The sequence below is a fragment of the Stigmatopora argus genome, chromosome 10 (genome assembly GCF_051989625.1).
Source record: "Stigmatopora argus isolate UIUO_Sarg chromosome 10, RoL_Sarg_1.0, whole genome shotgun sequence".
Lineage (NCBI taxonomy): Eukaryota > Metazoa > Chordata > Actinopteri > Syngnathiformes > Syngnathidae > Stigmatopora > Stigmatopora argus.
The window spans coordinates 7,225,290-7,244,569 of NC_135396.1; the positions used below are offsets into that span (position 1 = coordinate 7,225,290).

General features: G+C 38.2%; 3 protein-coding genes across 10 annotated transcripts in view; 2 read left to right on the forward strand and 1 right to left on the reverse strand.

Annotated features, from left to right (window-relative positions):
• Positions 1-14,924, reverse strand: part of veph1 (ventricular zone expressed PH domain-containing 1) — a 36,857-nt gene extending 21,933 nt beyond the window's left edge. For 2 of the 6 annotated variants that reach the window (XM_077611461.1, XM_077611460.1), the window contains exons 1-5: positions 14,773-14,924; positions 10,459-10,648; positions 10,143-10,287; positions 9,770-9,988; positions 7,766-7,940 (exon numbers count right to left, since the gene is read on the reverse strand). In XM_077611461.1, coding sequence (XP_077467587.1) covers positions 7,766-7,940; positions 9,770-9,988; positions 10,143-10,280 — 532 coding nt within the window. In that variant the 5' untranslated portion in view covers positions 10,281-10,287; positions 10,459-10,648; positions 14,773-14,924. Of the gene's footprint in view, positions 1-2,055; positions 2,603-7,765; positions 7,941-9,769; positions 9,989-10,138; positions 10,288-10,458; positions 10,649-14,772 lie in introns of those variants that run through there. The other 4 variants (XM_077611465.1, XM_077611463.1, XM_077611462.1 and 1 more) reach the window with 4 other exon arrangements.
• On the forward strand, positions 367-5,965 carry ptx3a (pentraxin 3, long a). The gene is made up of 4 exons (XM_077611467.1): positions 367-654; positions 2,463-2,622; positions 2,814-3,229; positions 4,155-5,965. The coding sequence occupies exons 1-4, from the start codon at positions 516-518 to the stop codon at positions 4,820-4,822; spliced, it is 1,383 nt and encodes a 460-aa protein (XP_077467593.1). The 5' UTR covers positions 367-515; the 3' UTR covers positions 4,823-5,965.
• Positions 13,435-18,998, forward strand: LOC144083527 (lysosomal amino acid transporter 1 homolog). 3 transcript variants are annotated; one of them, XM_077611469.1, is made up of 8 exons: positions 13,435-13,529; positions 15,714-15,957; positions 16,356-16,485; positions 16,697-16,784; positions 17,381-17,490; positions 17,817-17,918; positions 18,272-18,457; positions 18,636-18,994. In XM_077611469.1, exons 2-8 carry the CDS (start codon positions 15,764-15,766, stop codon positions 18,750-18,752), a joined length of 927 nt encoding a protein of 308 aa, XP_077467595.1. In that variant the 5' UTR covers positions 13,435-13,529; positions 15,714-15,763; the 3' UTR covers positions 18,753-18,994. The 3 variants fall into 3 exon arrangements, with proteins under 3 accessions (XP_077467595.1, XP_077467596.1, XP_077467594.1); XM_077611470.1 differs by lacking the exon at positions 13,435-13,529 and adding an exon at positions 15,302-15,643 and having other exon boundaries at positions 16,431-16,485; positions 18,636-18,998; XM_077611468.1 differs by lacking the exon at positions 13,435-13,529 and adding an exon at positions 15,302-15,643 and having other exon boundaries at positions 18,636-18,992.
• Positions 18,999-19,280: the final 282 nt, after the last annotated feature.

Consider the following 19,280-nt stretch of genomic DNA (forward strand, 5'->3'; position numbering starts at 1 on the left):
TCTGATGCATGACTGGTGATTGTGCTTTATAATAAGCATGTTCTTCTGGGGATTTCTGTGGCTGTCAATAGTTGATAGACATACTGGATATTGGCCCTTTAAAGCCAATGGGTATCACTCCCAAAAGAAGTGAAGTAGACTGATTAAAATGAATTGAATCCATTAAGACCCCTTCTTTAACTCCGTAACTAACTGGAGTAGACAACACTGCTTGGCTTTTTGCCAACAATTGCTCAGCATTTAACAAGGAAGAATGGGAGCAGTAAAGAGGAGGAGGAGAAGGTGGAGGGGGAGGTACAAATGTTGCATGAGGCATCAGGGAGGGAGCACTTGAAAAAGAGAGTGGTGGACCGGAGAAATTGAGAGACCAGAGGGGACAACAGAGCACACGCGAACAAAAAAACAAAGAGAAACATAAGGGGTCCAAGCCATTTTCCTCATATATCTATTTTATTTTCCCAGCTGTACTGCTACTACTACTTTTAAACACACAAATACCCATACAGCAGAGCACCATGTTGCACTGGAGGCTCTCTCTGGCAGTGGGTGTGTGGTCGATGTGTGTGTGTCTGACTATGACCTATGAGGATGATTTTGAAGTTAACTACGCCGATACCTACTACAACGAAATAATGGAGGAGGAGACACCAGAACGTAAGTGTTACACAAAGATAACATTTTGTGTTTTATTGCTTCCCAGTTGACATTTGATTTCGACTCCTCATTTGAAAATCCAATTATGTCAGACCCATAATTGTTACTAAAACACTGAGCCATAATAGAGCTCAGCATTTGTTTTGTGATTTATTTGCATGATTCTATGGATTATTAGATTGTGATATATTGTAATGTCCACAATTGAACATCGCAAAAATGTGCAATTTGTAATTTCCTTTATAATCTGTTGAAAATAAGCAGAAAAAAGAGGGGCTTTCATTCTGTTTTTTGACTTCTGTATCTAATTAATATTTTTGTCTATAGGTTTATTAGCAAAGGCAACACAGCAGGCTATTTTTGGGTAAAGTGAAAATATGGAACATTTGCCATTAATTAAAAGATGGAAGATGTGCCTTAACTTCTCAGCATCTACAACAAATGAGGCTGCAAGGCATACTTCTTTCATTTGTAAAATTTAAAAAATACAAAATCATTTTTCAATTCAATTCAATTTAAAACTAATAAACTACTACAGGTGGCTAAGACGCGATAGGCTGCTTATGATTTCAGCGCACTGTCTTTCTTGCCGCATCTCCCTCGTGCAAAGATGTCTACGAGCACTGGGCGGAGCATTGCATTTTTTCCATTTTTTTTTTGCGTTAGTCAGTGCAGAATTAAGAGAAACACAATGGGTCCAAATCAAGGCGGTGCAATGAAGGGTAGTGTAAAAGCATACTAGAATCTCCCATCAAAGTGATGTTGTTGTAATGCAAAGGTTCAAACCTCGGGGGCGACAAAAAGTATGTTTCAATAACATAATGTAACATCACTCAAAAACCCACTGAAATCTTCAAAAAATATTGATATGACTTTATTTTGTTAGTCACGGTATGCAGCCAGAGCAGAATCCCCCCAGCTATTTTTTTTTCTCTCCAGGACTTTACCACCCTGAAATGTACCTTTGTCTTATAACTAAATGAGCCATATTCATCCAAGGTCAATTTTAGGGTTGAAATGAATAGTGCCTCTAGAGTGGCCACTCTACAGGAGAGTGCTGAGCGTAGTAATGATTGTAATTGCTGTTCAAAACAGTTGCCAGCTGTCCTCAAATGTATGTGGAGTGACCTTTCAAAAAGGTTATAAAATAGAAACAACAAAGAAGAATTGAGGTCCACTTTTCACCCCAAATTCTATGAATATATTCAAAAGTTTATGCAGATAATGCAGTTGACAATATGTGCTTCAAACATTGTGCTTCTTTTCTGGTATTGGGATGATGTTTCTCAGTAGTTTGATCAAACCAAATTGTACAATCATGCACCCAAATAATTAACCAGGGTGTGTATTCTTAGACTCGATGGGTGGTCAGGCCCTTCTACAACTACTATTCGTTTGTGTCAATCAAATGCTTCTTATCGTGATGTTGACGCTAGTCCATGAAGCACTCGCTTCTACTCAACGGACCCGAAACACACCAAAGTTTGTTTGCAAGACCACCACCTAGAGTTGCTTGTTTCCATTTATGTGGTGCGCCACAGGGTTTGGATGATGACCAGAATTCCTTTTAACCAAACAAAACTTGTCAACTGTGATCACACCCTCAATGTCAGACCCTGTACTGAGGTCATTCTCACCATCCAAGTGTTTCAGTGTACAGCAGTAGAGACATGACTGCTATTATAGTTCCACTCTACAAGCTTTTTAGGTTCTACTAGAAGAAAAAAAAAACAATTACTTGAATATTCCCAATAGCGATTTGTCACGTTAACCCAATTTTTCTTTATCCTTCCACTATCTGTCTCTAGCCACACCGAGTACAGCCCCCTGTAATTCTCCAGATCTCACTAAGTGGGACAAAATATTTTCAATGCTGGAGAATAGCCAGATGAGGGAGAACATGCTTCTTCAGTATGCCGATGACATAGTCAAAGTGGAGATGGGGTCCCTGCGTGGGGAAATACTCAGGTCAGTTACATGACTGAATGAGATGATTATGCGACAATGGTGCAGCTGACATCAAATATGAATGTCGTTTATTAACATCTGATATTTTACAATTTCACTAGAGTCATCCAAAAGTTATGATGTGATAACATTTAGTCATAATGGATTAAGTTTACTGCATTTTTAGCCTTGATGTTGGTTCTGCTGGCTAGGTTTGTGGCCCAGTACGGTGGTTCGTGTGGCGCTGCAGTGGAGACAGCGGGAAGAAGGATGGCCTTGCAGATGGAAGGGAGACTCAGGGAATCCCTTGAACGATTAAAATTTGGAGAATACGCGGGCGGTGGCGGTAATTCCATTGGGAATTCCAACATGGAGACAATGCTACAACAACTTCTCTCCGCCTCACGAAATCAAGCGACCCGACTTGGCAAGCTGGAAACCACTTGTTTCAGCAACACAGGAGGTGTGAAAGCGGCATTGCATCCACAGGGTGCAAGGGCAGGCCACAGAGAGCAGGAGGTCACGTCACATGAGCTAGCTTTGGAGGGGGCCTTGACTGTGCTGCAGCAGACACGACTGGAGCTCGAGGAGGTGTTGAGGTCATTGCGGCACAGACACCTGCCTGCAGGTACAATTGTCTCATCTCGCTCTCTTACAACCTCTGAAAATGCCTTCTTTTCTCCCTCTCAACCATCCTTCTCAGCAATAACTAATCTCATATTTTATGTCTGAGATGTGTTGGTTCTATACACTGTACATCTTGTCTGTCAGAATGAGGAAAAATTCTTTTCTTGACTATGTGCTGTGAGCACTGCCAGATAATGGAATAGTAAACCTTTTGATCATTAAGTCACTGGTCTTATTTCTGATATCTAAAAAGGATCTACTATTATATATGTGTAAAAGTGCACTGAAATCTTGGTTGATAAAATGAATGTAAGAACACCTATACATCCTCCTAGATATATACACAGACAGTGAGGCAATCACAAGAGAATCATCATACTTAAACCCAAACCACGCACACTGCGGATAAACACAACCAGATGGGAATCATCATGAGAACACCCAGTGTCTCTTTTCACCACTATTTTATGAATGGAAAAAAAAACAGATAGCACGCCTAAAGTGGGCTATAGGAATAAAATAAAACCGCTACCAGTTATTGGAACAACAAAAAGAAATAACAATTACCTATTGACAAAAACTACCGTATTAGTGTAGTTTAGCTGACTTTTGTTACCAAATGATAAATTTTTCAAAATACAACTCAAATGGAAGGGAGCAGATATTTAGTAACTTGAACTGTTGTCAATGTTGTATTCTATAGAGGTCCCATTTCTCAACCTACTCTACTCTTGTCTTGTTACATGTGATGATTACCCCTATATGGGTTCGAGAGGGATAACCACCTTCAACTTTATGTACTTATGGTTCCCTACTGCTCTAATCTATTCTAACTGTAAAAACCACACCCTGTATATGAATCACGACTAGCATCAGACAATTAACTCCTGATTTTCTTATCTCCATTACACCATCTTGTCTGACAGGTAATGAGATGGCAATCCTCTTCCCCATGCGTTCCCATCGCATCTACACTTCTGTGATACCAGATGTCCCTCTTTCACTATCTTCCTTCACCGTGTGCCTGTGGGTAAAGCCAGTCACAGCCTCCAACAAAACAGTTCTCTTCTCTTACGGCAACCGCCGCAACCCTTACGAAATCCAGCTCTTGCTCAGCCACACCTCGGCCCTGTTCACCATAGGAGGAGAGGCTCACTTGGTGGAAGCACGGGGTGTGGTTAATCCAAATAGTCCACCAGAATGGCTCCACCTATGCGGGTCTTGGTCCTCTGAGCAGGGTTTAGCAACCTTGTGGGCAGCTGGGAAAAAGGTAGCTTCCACACCAGGTGTGGCAGAAGGTCACATCCTCCCAGAAGGAGGCTCACTCCAGCTGGGACAAGAAAGGAATGGTTGCTGTCCTCTGACCCCGAGCAGCAGCGGAAACGGGATGTCAGGGTTTGAAGTAGGGTTCGATACCAAGTTGGCATTCGCAGGGACAATGACAGGAGTAAACATGTGGGACAGAGTGCTGCCGGAGGACAAGATTTCCCAGCTGGCTTTGAAAGAAGGTCAGGGCTCAGAGCAAAGGGGGAACATAGTGGCGTGGGGTGTTACGGAGATGGTGCCACATGGAGGCGCTCAATTTGTCAACTAAAATAGACTCCCTGAAACTCGCCGGCATTGTCCTTGCCTATCACAAACTTTGTAATCCACCTTCATGCTTAAACTGAGAAAAGTTTATATTTGTGCAAATATTTCAATGCTTCTTTTCACACCACAATTATTTCAACGGAGGGTATATCCCACACACACACACTGCTCGCTGTAACCCACAAACACTGTCAAGCATTCACCTCGAAAACGTGTGTCGTAGCAGGAAATGTGCGGCAAGCAATGTTTACCAAAGACCTAATTAGGGTGAAAGAAAGAGGCCATTGTGAAAGTGGGAACGTTCTGAGCCAATAACTAAAACAACTCCACGTACATAGGAGAGGGTACACAGGGGTCAAAAATAATTAAAATGTTTTAATGTTAGAGTCCTCTATTTTTACATGTTTAGATAGTTTAAGTCATTATTGTCTGCAGTTTTATCATAGAAGACAAAGGCTGATAATTTGACCGTCATTATCATATTTTGTCATTTCAAACTTGTTATATGCTTTTCTAAACTAAGTGTCTGAAGGAGTAATTTCTTTTACTAGTTCACTTTTGGATGAAAAGAGGTACCATGTAAAGAGCTTTGTAATGGATTGAGCCATGCAACATTTGATCTCGTCAATACCTCTGACTCAAAACTGCTGTGTATGCTTCCTGTCAAGCTTGGCTAAGACTAGAAAAAAAACCTTAAAATTCCGGAAGCTGGAAGCAATCTCACATTTTCTTTCACCTTTCACCTTACCAAGCTGAAAACGCTGTAAGTCATCTGCCTTGTTTTGTACTCATAAACATATTCATTTACATTCATATTAGTTTTTTGTGCTTGCTTTGTCAGCTGTCCAGTACTTTTTACACATCATGTAATATAGGTTTATCTTTTTTATTTTTATTTTGTTTTGCAAAGTTACATTGTCTGTTATGTTTGCCATTGAAATGTTTTTTATATACGTGAGGAAAATGTTTACAAGATCTGGAGACTGTTTGTGGATTAAAATGTATAATATTGTACATTGAATGAATTTTGCTTCCCTGGAAATGGCAACGGGTGATAATGAATGTATTTTGTACATAAATGTATTTGACGTAAGATGGTGGTTGATACCAGAGCGTGGTATGAATAAAGCTAAAATTTTGCAGTTGATTTGTATGTTGAAGTGGATAATTGTGTGCTACTTCCTCATCTTCGGATCTCAGCCGCTCAAGGCGAAGTAGCACTGCTACATTCTGCTGAGTGAGGTAGTCAAGAAGTTTTGCCTGGTTGAGGAAATTTTTAAACCTTGACTGCTAATTATCTGGTAGGAATCCTGATCCGAGAGTAGTGAAAAGGTCTAAACTGTAGAGCAATACTACATTCATTAATTTTCTTCATCCTCAGAAGGGTTGTGGGGTTTGCCTAAGCCTATCCCAGCTGACTTAATTAAATATCAAAATTGACATTGGTATAGCTATTTTTGTATGTCGTTGCAAAGTCCCTTTCACATTTGCACATTTGTTGGTGCTGCTCATTCTCTCATTGAAGAAAAGGAGAAAATCCTTTGCTCAGTGGGTGGTTTACGTGCCCTTGGTATGATGATGAATTATGAGCAGCTCTAACAAAAGATAACTTAAACTTGGGAAGTGAGTTTACTGCACTGTAAAAATGGAAACTTGGACACAAGCCATTCCATTTTCATCATTGTAACAATGTGCTGCAAGCATAGGTGCATGTTAGCCTTTCATTCCAGTCTTCATACTTTACTATTTACATTGGGTTTCAAAGATGGCTGCCACATTAAAATGCAACACTCGGATAAATACATTGGAGCGAGGTTTATATACCGCAAAAACAACATGAAAAGAATATCATAGTTGGGAGCTTGCGTATTTGAAAGCCCTTAAAGTTCACTACTGTGTGGTTGTGTCATATTCCGGCAAAACAAAAAAAAGGACCACCATCACATTGTCACCCCCTGGCGAGTTGCACCAGGGGGGTTTGTGCAATTTTATCGATAAGATCTTTTTGGGATTACTATCCTTTTCCCCTCATTCATTTCCATCTCAACTCTTTTTTTTAAAGACGATAGTACGAGTGTTATCTCAGGGTCAGAGCTTTACCACACCACAGCTGACAAAGCATTCACTTGATACAGCGCAAATAAAATGTAAATAGAACACATCCAAAGCATTGACAGTATTGCTCCTATGGGACTCCTCCAGTAATTATTCTTCAGATCATCTTAGCTTACTTTGGCACGCAGTGAATGCAGAAGGGCCATAAAAGTAAATGTATACAATGTTATTGGGTATTTCAATTTTAACATAATAGCTGACACACCAAAATTTCTAATTAAAATCTGGCAACGTATGACTTTGACATACTATGTCTTTTTAATAAATATTGTTGTAACGGGCTGGCTGTGTAACATCACATTATTGTGCAGCGTATTACAAAAAAATCAGGTGCTTTTAAGAATAAATTGAAAAAGCATTCCCCGACTCTGCCGCTTTGTTACCTCAGAGTTTATGTTTGCACTTTTTTTATTGCACAAAATGCTCTGCTTTAAATTAGACATTAACATTAGATATACTACATTAATTTATCCTATAAAAGAATGTAAAAGTGTTTGCTTTGGAAATTATTATCTAGTAAAATAGTGTAAAGAACCCATAATGTTAAAACTAACCATAACCATTACCTCAGAGTTTATGTTTGCACTTTTCTTATTGCACAAAATGCTCTGATTTAAATTAGACATTAACATTAGATATACTACATTAATTTATCATATTAAAAAATGTAAAAATGTTTGCTTTGGAAATTACTATCTAGTAAAATAGTGTAAAGAACCCAGAATGTTAAAACTAACCATAATCAACGAATGTGTTAGGGATAGTATGCCCGTGCACCTAGCAGTTATGATTTCATATTTATATGCATATAATACTGTAAGCATTCTCCAACCTGCAAGCACACTGAGCGTTATGTCCTCTGTATGTTCAGCCAGCAGGTTGACCTCAGCTATAGCGGCCAGCGAGAGATAACTGGACATGTTCCTGCTCAGTTCTCTGTTGCCTTTATGCAGAAAGCGCACAGCCACTGGGACGGCCAACAGCATAACTGATGGACAACTGTAATTCTGTGGAAGAAAAAAAAACAGAAGAGGATGGTAGAACTACAAAATGAATAATCACAAGTTAAGTGAAATAAATTTACATTAGGACATAGTACAGTGAATCAAGATCTCAAAATACTTTGCATTTAAACCAAATTAGAAATTGCATCCTAGTGAAGCGTGGTTATATTTTGTTTATAACTGAGAATAGCTTCATTATATTTAGATGCACGATTTGCCTGCATTTTATGAAACGTAAAAATCAATGTTCAGTTTTGCCTAATAACGTGAAGTCGTACAGTCACAGATTTTTTACACATGAATTAAATGATAGCCGAAAAGGGAACGTGTCCTGGTTGAAGTGTGTGTAGTTTTGTTTATTTTATAGCAATCATTTTGTTATCGGGTCGAGATGTCCCTTTTTTTTCCAGGAATTGGTGAACCTTTACAGAAGGCAATCTAAGCAGTCAGGCTGAAAATAAGGAACAACAAAAGAGGCCAAACCATTATGACAAAAGCAGCAGTTGGCCACTGGTTTACTAGCGCCCTCAACTGGTAAAACTGCATTGACAATAAAAGAAAATATTGTATGTATTGGACGTGACTATTATTTTCTGCAATGAATGGAATGGAAAATAAATAGACATTTTGTACAATACTGGAAGTAAATAGAACTGTGTGATGTTTGTAATGTAATATGTATTTTAGTGATACATATTTTAAGGAAAAGTGGAGAGCATGTTTGTCATTAAGTAATATTGGTTCAAATGTAAAATAAGGTGATTATTATCTACAACCATTTGCTACTAAGGTCAAATTGCTGTAATGTATGTATGTATGTGTTACTTCTACTTTTTGTGTTACCTCGCGTCACCACATGAAGACAAAATAGCCAAAATATTTAATAGTGATTTCATGATTCCGTCTTGTATGACCAAGCATACCGAAGCAGTCCCATTTAAAATAAAGAAAGTTAAGCAAATTGTTCTTGATAGGGTCATCGTGAGTCTGAGAATGTTCAGTGCTTAATTGTGTCTGCTTCAAAGTCGGGTAAGATGGTCGCTTGAGTGGTGGATCAAACGACAGGAAGTCAAAGTGAGAACAGAATAATAAAAAGGGAGAGACAGATGGTCAGAGGGTAAAGAAAATTAAAGCGCAGCTCAAGCAAAAGGAAAGATCCATTGGGAGTTTGGACACAAAGTAGGAAGACGCTGAAGTTGCATGTGTCTGTGCGTGCACTTGAACTGTGTGCCAGTGTGTGAGCTGTGCCCGTGCGTGCTTGCGTAGGCTTGTTCCATCTCACCAGTGACCTTAATGAGGATACGCAGTATTAAAATGGATAGACTAATACATTTTTGGGTGAAATGAATGTGTATAAGTAAAATATTATCAATCCAATAGTGGTGATTTTGTTACCAAGTAGGTATGTCTGGGATATCATTGGATGCAATGGATTTTTTGGGGGACAAAGCCTAATTTGAGCATTTCTGTTGCACTACATCACTGTCTACAATTTTAAATACTGTATTTTTTTATCTGGGAGTAGCCACATTGTATTTGCATGTTATGTACAGCATACAATGCAGTTTGAAGGAATCTCAATCTGAATAGCAGATTTAGTTTAGTCAGTACTGCATTTTTTTCAAGTACTGACCTTACTGAGTGTAATGTATGTTTAAATTTCCAATAAATACTGCTGAAAGATAATTTCATAGAGTCAGCCTAATTTACCTTGAAATTTTTTGTTTAGAAATCAAGGGACAGTTAGGTGTGCAGGTGCATGACTGTACAAGCTTATTGGAGTATGATTTACTGTGTGTGTGTGTATGCCTCTGTTTGTTGTGTGTGGGTACCTGCAGGATGCAGCTGGTAATGTCGGAGGCTATCTTGGTGTGCGGCGTGTCCTCGGTGTAGTCACCTTGAGGCGTGAGGTTATATTCCAGACACGACTCCCACAGCCCTACCAGGGCCGTGCTATGCCTCTCGATGGAATTTGTCTCCCTGATGGCAGTGGTAATGCGTGTGATACAAATCTCTACCACTGCCTGGTCATTGTCATTGGTCAAATAATCCTGTATGAGACACAAATCGCATTTGAAGAAGAAAAAACAAACATCAGAGAGGCTAAATGTTACGGTTTACACTCAGTTTAGGTTTGTGCACTATAGTGTACTTAATTGAGTGTACATTTAATATACAGAGCTGATATTTGATGTGCTTACTAACTGGTGAACAGGAGATGGTTTTGATATGATCCAAAGCCTCTGACAAGCAGTCTTTGATTGCAGCATCTTCCAGAGAAAATAAATCTCCTGCTCTAGACAAATCCCTTTGGCCAAGCACCTGACTGAAGAGCTGGTGCATCCTGATCCTTTTCAAAAATTAAAATAACATAACATGAGTATTTAAACAAAAAGAGCTGGACACTAAATCATGTCTTATGAAATTTCACCGTAAAAATTTTCTTTCCATTCTGGGTTTATGCGGATTGTTTAATAGTTCCAGCATGACCCCAACAGAAAAGAAAAAAAAGTAGAGGTACCTTGAAAATTCACAGTTGTGGTGCTGCCATTATCCAGGGATTTTTAGTTATACCTGTTCAAATGTTCATCACTGTTTTTCATGTTGGATGAAAGTAGGACCAACTTGGCCCAATGTTTTCTTGGGTCTGCGCGAGGCCTGTTACCATGGAAACAAACCATCAGGGAACATAGTTGTGTCACCACAGAGTCCTAATAGAAAAGGAAGAAAACAATCAATATCTTTGTCTTTGGACATTAAAAAGAAGCATTTTAATTACAAGCAGAAGAAGGTGATCTTTTAAATAACAATGAAGTGCCACCATCATTCATTTTCACTCACAATCCAACCACCATCAACTGGGAGTCGAACCTACGCTCCACACACCAGAGTCAGGAAAAAGAACCACTTGGGTGCTCTCACATTTTTTAGTTTTCTTAAAAGTAACCACAAAGCATGTCTGTTGTGTGGGAGATCATAAATTACAGTTTCCTTATAGCTTGCTCCACTACAGATATAAGCATATGTATCTGTGTCACTTGGTTCTCTCTAAAGGAAAACACCATCTTCATCTCATCGCGCGCTCGATAGCTGCTGGGGTTGGCTGCGGAAACCCGCCCACGTTGCCAGAGTAACCACATTAGGAATTCTCATTGGTGCTTCTGGCCGCAATACCAAAACACCAACAAAAACCAAGGCAAGCCATTCATCACTTAGAAACACACCCATTTAGAGGAAATTACAACATAGAATCCATATTTGGCATGCTTAGTTTTGTGAAAGTATAAACATTATATTACAGAGCTCAATAAACCAGTTGTCACGGGATTGAACCTCTATATAGTTCCCTAGACAGCCTGCCTCTTTCAGATTTATGAGCTTTGAGGGGTCTAGTTAAGTAGTAAAATACAACTAAACGGGAGGACCTCACAATGCACAAGTGTTCCTAATGAAGCGGCCAGATGATGCACATTCACTACTAGAATGTCAGTTAAGCAGTAAATGCCTTTAAGACGTGTAAAGGATGGGAGTTTTGAAACTATTTAATCCATCTGCTTGCTACTATTAATCAGCCAACTCCTACTCAGCGAGCACAGGAATGCAACCTTTAAACACACCAAAATTCCAATGGCAGTCACCTTTTTATGTGTAGAGTTTACAGATCTTCTTGCAGGATTTCTTTTCATACATAAGGGGTTACAGGTTGTTTCAGCAATGAACCTGGCTCAAGGAAAACCTGTTGTCACATGTTAAACTGAGTGGGACACTGGGTGAAGGGTTAGCGGGGGAACTGATGCATACTGGTGGGCCCTGAAAATGAGAGACTAGGCGAAGACAATTAAACTTTAAGGTTCCCCTCTTTCTGTTCATACGGCCCACTAGCTTACTACTGTCTTCCCTCAGCACCCTGCAAGAGGGAGAACACTGGCTCTTTTGTATCACCTATAGGACAGACCCCTCCCTCCTTCACGGCCCCCCCATGTCTCCACATCTCGCTGTTCATTCAGCCCTCTCCAACTGTGCTATGTGCACCTGCCCGCCATTTGCAACATCACCCACACATACAAAGTACTTTACAGTATGATGTTGGCTGTACACTATTTTGGACACCCCTGCTGCCTACATGGAATTCAGATATAATGTCATCGGAAACTTTCATATTTCCTTTTCCATTCACTCTTCCTTTAAATTACAGACTATGGCATAATGTTGCGTCATACTGGAATTCATCCAATGTAGTACATGCTACAATGTGGTCAGCGGAAGTCAAACATTAGGACTCTTGTTGCTGATTATTGGAAAGTTAGAGGCCAACCTGTAAAATATCCAGCCACCCTGGTTAATAAAAAAGTGAATCCAGTCTTCCAAAATCCCCAAAAGGCTTGTAGGAACAATTTGGAATTTGTTCAACTAAAGTGCAAGTGTACTTTGATTTTAATGGGGTCATTTGACTGGAGCAAAGAGTTATACATGTGCATGTTTGTCTATGATTGAATGGATGGAGGAATAAAATGGTCTTTGTGGATGCTATTAATGTATGACCTTTTTTTCCAATTTTTGTCCACCAATCTTACATATTCATACCTGTCAACCGCTGCCGATAACTGCCCTTATAAATGATTATGATTCCCCTTACAAACCCCCCAAAAAACTTACAAACACCGTACGACTCGTACGGTGTTTGTAAGGTTTTTTGGGGGTTTGTAAGGGGAATCATAATCATTTATAAGGGCAGTTATCGGCAGAGGTTGACAGGTATGACATTTGATCACAAACTATAGAGCTGTACATTTCCATCCAAAACCTGGGCCTAACTTTGTTATGAATAAAAATATGCTCAAAAGTTGGCTTCAAAACCTTAACAAAGAGGGCTGTGACTTATGCAATGGATTGCAAGAATAGATAGAAAAAAAGAAATACTTACTAAGTCAAAAAAAGCTACTTGAAAGACTGTGTGTGTTGTGACTTGAGACAAATGGGAAAGCTCTTCATTAGACATGCTCTCAATCTGCAGCTGCAAACAATTGTGAATGATATGCCTACAAGACCTGTACAAAATGGTGTCAATTAGCTAGAAAGGGCATAAGGGAACTACAATGCAGAATCATTGTGCTACCAAAATAATAGTTATTCTAGCCTTTAATACCCATATGGACTAGATCTAGCTGTAACCTTGATTTTATTGTCACTAAGCTAAAGTAAATAGTGGTGGATTTTGAAGATCCAGTATTATTTAGAGACTTGTTTTTATTCTACAAGTCGTGGACAAACTTAAATAGTGTATTCAATAAAGAAATTAAGGAATTTACACATTTGTCAGCATTTTTATTACTATATGTTGTCATTAAATTCTGTCACTACAAAATCTTTTGAAATATGATGATATAATATAATATTGAAGCTATATGATTGCCCACTCTGACCACTATAGTAAACAGTATGCATCATTGTTATCAAGATCTGTTTGTTATTTGGATCAATTCAAATAGATAAACTTCAAATGTGGTGGTGTCAGAATGCCTCAATGCCTTTTTTTCTTGCGCTCTGGACTTTTTATCTTGCAAAAGTGACAGTAAAGTTGATTTTGGATTGGTAAGTGCAGCAAAAGATTTTCTACTTGCACTTTTCACTAAGAGTGGATTTTTACAGTGAAATAGAAAAAGAAATGTGGTAGAAAAGCATCTTACTTTCAGATGCATTTTCTGAGACATTCATTATTCATAAACTGCTTACATTTGAAGCTAAAACTCACACTGGAGCACAACACAAGCATGTTCACTTTTCATCAAACTGCGAGGAGACAAAAAATGACAGCTCCTTTCAAGTACTCGGAATACATTTTTAATGTATTTCTAAGATAAGCAACATTTACATAATACATGTTTACATACTTCCATCCAATCTACCATTGACTTCAAAGTTGGGGCAACCTTCAGTATGATCAACTCAGGTCACCAACCTAGTAGTATTTGAAAATATAACCAGTACTACATCGCTAGAGCCCTGTGATTGGCTGGCCAATGATTCATGGTGTCCCCTGCCTGACTCCTATACTTAGCTGGTATATGCTCCAGCACCCTCACAACCCTTGTGAGGATAAGCGGTTCAGAAAATGAATGAACATACCCTAGAAAAAAATGATAATTGCAATGAACCAGTTTATCATGTTTACAGTTTCTCAACAATGATTAGCCAAAGACAAAACTCATTAGTTTTAATGAGACATAACAGTTTTACTATTAATCGATTTGTATTTCAAAATATGGTTTCTCACATTTGTCAACAATGATTTGCCAAAGAAAAAACTACTAAATACTGTGATCATTCAGCCATTGAAATACAACATGAAATTGTTAAAAGGTGTGTTTAATTTTTGTTGTTGTATATACGTATTATCTTCAACTCTTTGACCTTGAAGAGTCTCCTCCATCTCGCTTTGCTTCCACACAGTAGGGCATCAGCATTAAGACAAAAAAATGTGAGTAATGCGACTGAACTCGCCCCTAACCTCAAAACACATTCCATTGGAATTAGGGGTCAGGGGGGTCGACGACTGGATGAAGGCAAAGCAGGTGCAATACAACTAAATATTCTGCTATTTTCAATTTATTGATATCGATATCAGTTTCGATTAACAAGTTACTCTCACTGCCTCTTGACTAGACGGATACGTTAAACTCTACCTACGTGAAATTCCTCTACATACAGTTAACTTTCTTGAAATCAAGGAATGTAAGCGGTATGTAGGAAATTTTCTCTTGCACCACCACGACTCAAATGACAGCTATTACCCGATTCCCCCTTTTCCAAACCCCGGTGGCGTCGCGGAGCTTACCTGTGGAAGAACACACGTCCGATTGATGAATGAGCAATTCAAGCGAGCTCTGCGATTAAAAGGCAAGATTCAAAGCGAGAAAATAAACAACACATGTTTATTCCGACGAGCCCGTGTTGAGGCTTCAAATTCCCTCACAGAGTAGCCTGTTCTGTCCCACTGACTTCTATTGGTAAGCGCGCCCTCGTGTGGTGAAAAAGAATACCGCCCGCAACAGGTGGACGTGACCATTTTTCCCTATGAGAAAATATAAAAATATTCAAAATTTTCTCATTTTTGCTCGGATATATATTCAGCCAATTTTTACTTAAAGCCTTTAAAATAAGACAACAATGCCACCAACTGAAATATGTACATTAAGTGTAACTTTGGGAAGAACTTCATTTTATAATTGTTTTTAAATTACTATTATATAAAAAAAATGTCAAAACTGCATTTGAAATACGTAATACTTTGATTTAGAAAAAATAAATAAAAAGATATTCTTACCTTCTGACGTTTATTTTGAAATCACAACCGGATGTTTCGCTGCAATGTGGTCCATTAAGATGACGCACAAGGACCACCAGTGATGGATGCTCAGCCTTAGCCGAAGCTCATATAAAATCACTATTAGTTCGGTACTTGTTACAAAATAGTGCTAAAATGTCCTGGAGGTTATCATTTACCAACAAACAATGTAGAATCTCAACTGTATCGATCGGGCCAAGTGATCGATATTATCTCCAATTTTTCGAGCAAGATGGATTTTTTTAATTGAAAACAACAACAACAACAACAAGCAATGGCACCAGCTATATTTGGAATTACTAGCTAAAATATTTATCTCCCATGAATGACCTCAGAAGAGCACTTTTGATTGTTCGAGAAGGTATGCACTTGAATAATGGGGAATTTGTTTGTATCTTTCCACATTAACTCTCCCTTTCTCCCTAAATTAGCACACAAGATTACCATTTGTGGCTAAAGAACACTAAATTGAAAGTAACCCATGGCCACTACGCGTTTTCCCGGGAAAAGCGTAGACTCGAACTGGACTTCCCTGACGTCAAACCGAATTTCGTGCGTGAACGGGACTCCGTGGATTCTCCACTTGCTGGAGGAGTGCGTGGATAATGTGTGGGAGTACAGCAGCGTTGTGATCGGACTCATATCGATGGTCTGCTTTCTGCTATCCACTTTCCCGTGAGTTAAAATCCCACAGTAACAAGAATGAGAATCTGATCTGTCTAAGCTGTATGTGTAATATATAACTTTAGTGTCTTTTACATCTCCAAAGAAGAACACTATATTGCGAGACATTTTTTAATTTTAAAATGCAATATTCCATTTCATATGATTTGAAATTAATATACTTTACAGGGTACAGTACATTTGCTGCTCTATCTTGCGAGAGATTGTTTAAATTTAAGATGCAATAAATTAAAATTAGTGTACCGTCGAGTACATTTGTCTTTTTTAAAAAGACAATCAATATAAAATTACCTAAGATTAGAAATACCATTGTATACTTAAGCCTACCCAATCCGTATTTGTCCATCTCATTCATACTGTTTAAATGCATTTTCCTGTCTTTATATTAGACAGGTTCATGAATCCTATCGGAGCGGTAAAGTGGATGAGGCCATGTCATTTGGCTTTCTGTTCTTCCTCTTTAGTGGCGACGTCACCAGCTTTGCAGGCTGCTATCTCACCAGACAGTTGCCAATTCAGGTAAACTTAATCTCACATCTGAAATATATATTTTTAGGCCTGCACACACATCAGCTTGTTTTCAGTTCTAAAGTAAACTGGCAAAAATATGACATCATACATCATCACGCGGCGGCTTCGTTCTTTTTACTCTTGATTATTATCAAAGCATGAGCTGTTCCTTTGCAGCTTCATACTTGACTAAACTTGATTTCCTGTGTTGTCTTTACAGGTGGTCACTGTGGTTTTCTACATCTTCACTGACCTGATTCTCATCTCACAGTTTCTTTACTACAAGATAAAAAACAACTCGAGAACAAGTCAGTGCATGGATATTTTGGCTCAAATCTAATACGCACATGATGAAATGATGCACAGTTCTGGTGTTGTTGCAACTTTTGGCTTTCCCGTCAGTACCAAAATACATTGTTTATTTTTATGCTGAATGCAAGGTTGCAACCCAGATCTTATCAAATGCTAACATTGCAAAGAAGAAATCATTTCTAAACTAGGCCCTATTTTAATATTTGTTGACACAATGGGATATACAATCAATATATATTCCCATTAAAATAAATATTTTCAGTTACATTTTTTGACCTGTCATCTATTTTCTATTCTAAATGCAATACTAATAGTTGGTAGATCCACAGTTTTTGCTCACAATTTACATAGTGCCCCAACTTTTTGGGGAATCTGGGTTTTGACATATTTGTTGACATACTTAGATCCAGTTTACATAGTAGCGAAAAGGAGCAGTCAATTAGTCTCCTCCTATGTGATGTCAATTTTTTCCATGATTTATATATTGGATGATTCATTTATTTTATGTTTTTTTTAATATATTCGATGATTCATTTATTTTGACTAATGTCTTCTCTCTGATCTTTGCCTTATATTTTTGTGTCTGTTTTAGAAAGCCCTGTGTTGAAATGGCTGTGTTTCCTGTGGTGTGGTGCTGCAACAGTCCTCCTGTTGTTTTTACCCAAACTCCTCATAGACAATATTAAAGCCTCAGACTCTACTGTAAGTGAATATTCAGTAAATGTTTTTCAAGGAAAAAATGTTTTTTAATGGATAATAAAAAGTAAAATCTGTTTATGTTGGTCATCAGGTTAAAATGTCAAATTCATTATGTAAGGTTTTCCTCTTTTTGTTTCAAATTTATCATCAAAATTGATTTTCATTTCTCAATAGTGGCAATAAAATATTTTAAAACATCATTTAATAAAATATATTGTTGTGCAATGTAATGCTGTTATGTTTATTTCTCTTAAAATTGATGAACTCTTGACAAGAAGAAAGAAAATGAAGGTTTTGACATTTGTTTTTATTTTCTGTTTTTTTCTTAGAGACAAATTTCATCTAAATCATTGGAAATTTCTGGTTATGTATGTGGATACCTGGCCACTGTCTTCTACCTTTCATCTCGCTTCCCACAGCTCTATAAAAATGTAAGTGAAACTTTCATAGTGTCAGAAATATGTGAGGTTTTCCTTGACAGATGTTGAACTGCACAACAATTCGTATTCACGCCTGTAAATAAGAATTTGTGCCAAAAGAAAAAAACTAGAACACTAGATTAAGCATCAATCAAGCTGAAACCAAAATCTATATGGATGAAGTTCATTCTATTTTCGACCACATTTTTAGCTTCTTCTTTGATTGGAAGTCATTTTTGAGTTCTCTTTACTGGCTTATGATTGCCTATTCATGAGTTCATACTTCATGAAAAAAAATATTGGGCTATCAAGCCATTACTCAAAAACTGCCAATATGCAATCTGCTCAATGTATCTATTTTGTAGTTCCTCAGGCAATCAACTGAGGGAACCTCCTACCTGCTGTTTGCACTGGCCATGATGGGCAATGGAACGTATGGATTGAGCGTAATGATGGTCCTACCAGCACTGAAGGACTCCAAACAGAATTTCATCATCAAACATCTGGCATGGCTCATCGGCAGTGTTGGAGTCCTAATTTTAGACTTTTTTGTATCCTTGAAATTATAAGACTTAATGCATGTCTTTTCTTTGTGTGTCAGCCTCATTCATCTTAACTTCCATCTGTCATGACATACAAGAATGAACTCAGAGAGTAATGTGTTATCTGTTTATAAATTAATCATCAAATGCATTTGAATGAGTGGAAAACCTTGACTTTGGTAACCAGGTAACGATCCAGTTCATTGTGTACAGAAAGAAGAATTCGGCCAAAATGCAAACACCACTCGCTGGAATGGAAGTTGAACCTCTCCTGTGTGATGAAGAGGAACTTTCAGTCTTGTAACACAATTTTTTTTAAATCATGTTGCGCCTGTTTTAGGTGCCACTGTGCCAAAACAGCACAAACCTTTATACAAATAGGCCTGTGCAAAAATCCTAATTAATTCAACCACCTACCTTGATTTTGGTTAATACACAAAAATTGTCAGCAGAATTAATAGTGTGATACTAATGTTTAAAAATGACTTGCATCTTTATGAACATTGTATTTTTTCAGCACAAAAATATGTTGACTTCTATTAAAAAATACAAAATGAAATTAAAGAATATGATGGAAGTTTTGTAGATAAAACAAACTGGAATGTGAAAACTGAAAATCAACACATGGTTACTTTACAGCAGGGGTGACCAACTCTGGTCCTCGAGGACCATAAAATAAAATAACAAAGTTTTTATTCATTAAAAAAGAAAAGAACATAAAACAATTAGGGCAAGGCGGCGAATGAGTGGTTAGCGCGTCGGCCACAAAGTGGGGGTCCTGGGTTCGAATCCAGGTCGGTCCACCTGTGTGAAGTTTGCATGTTCGCCCTGG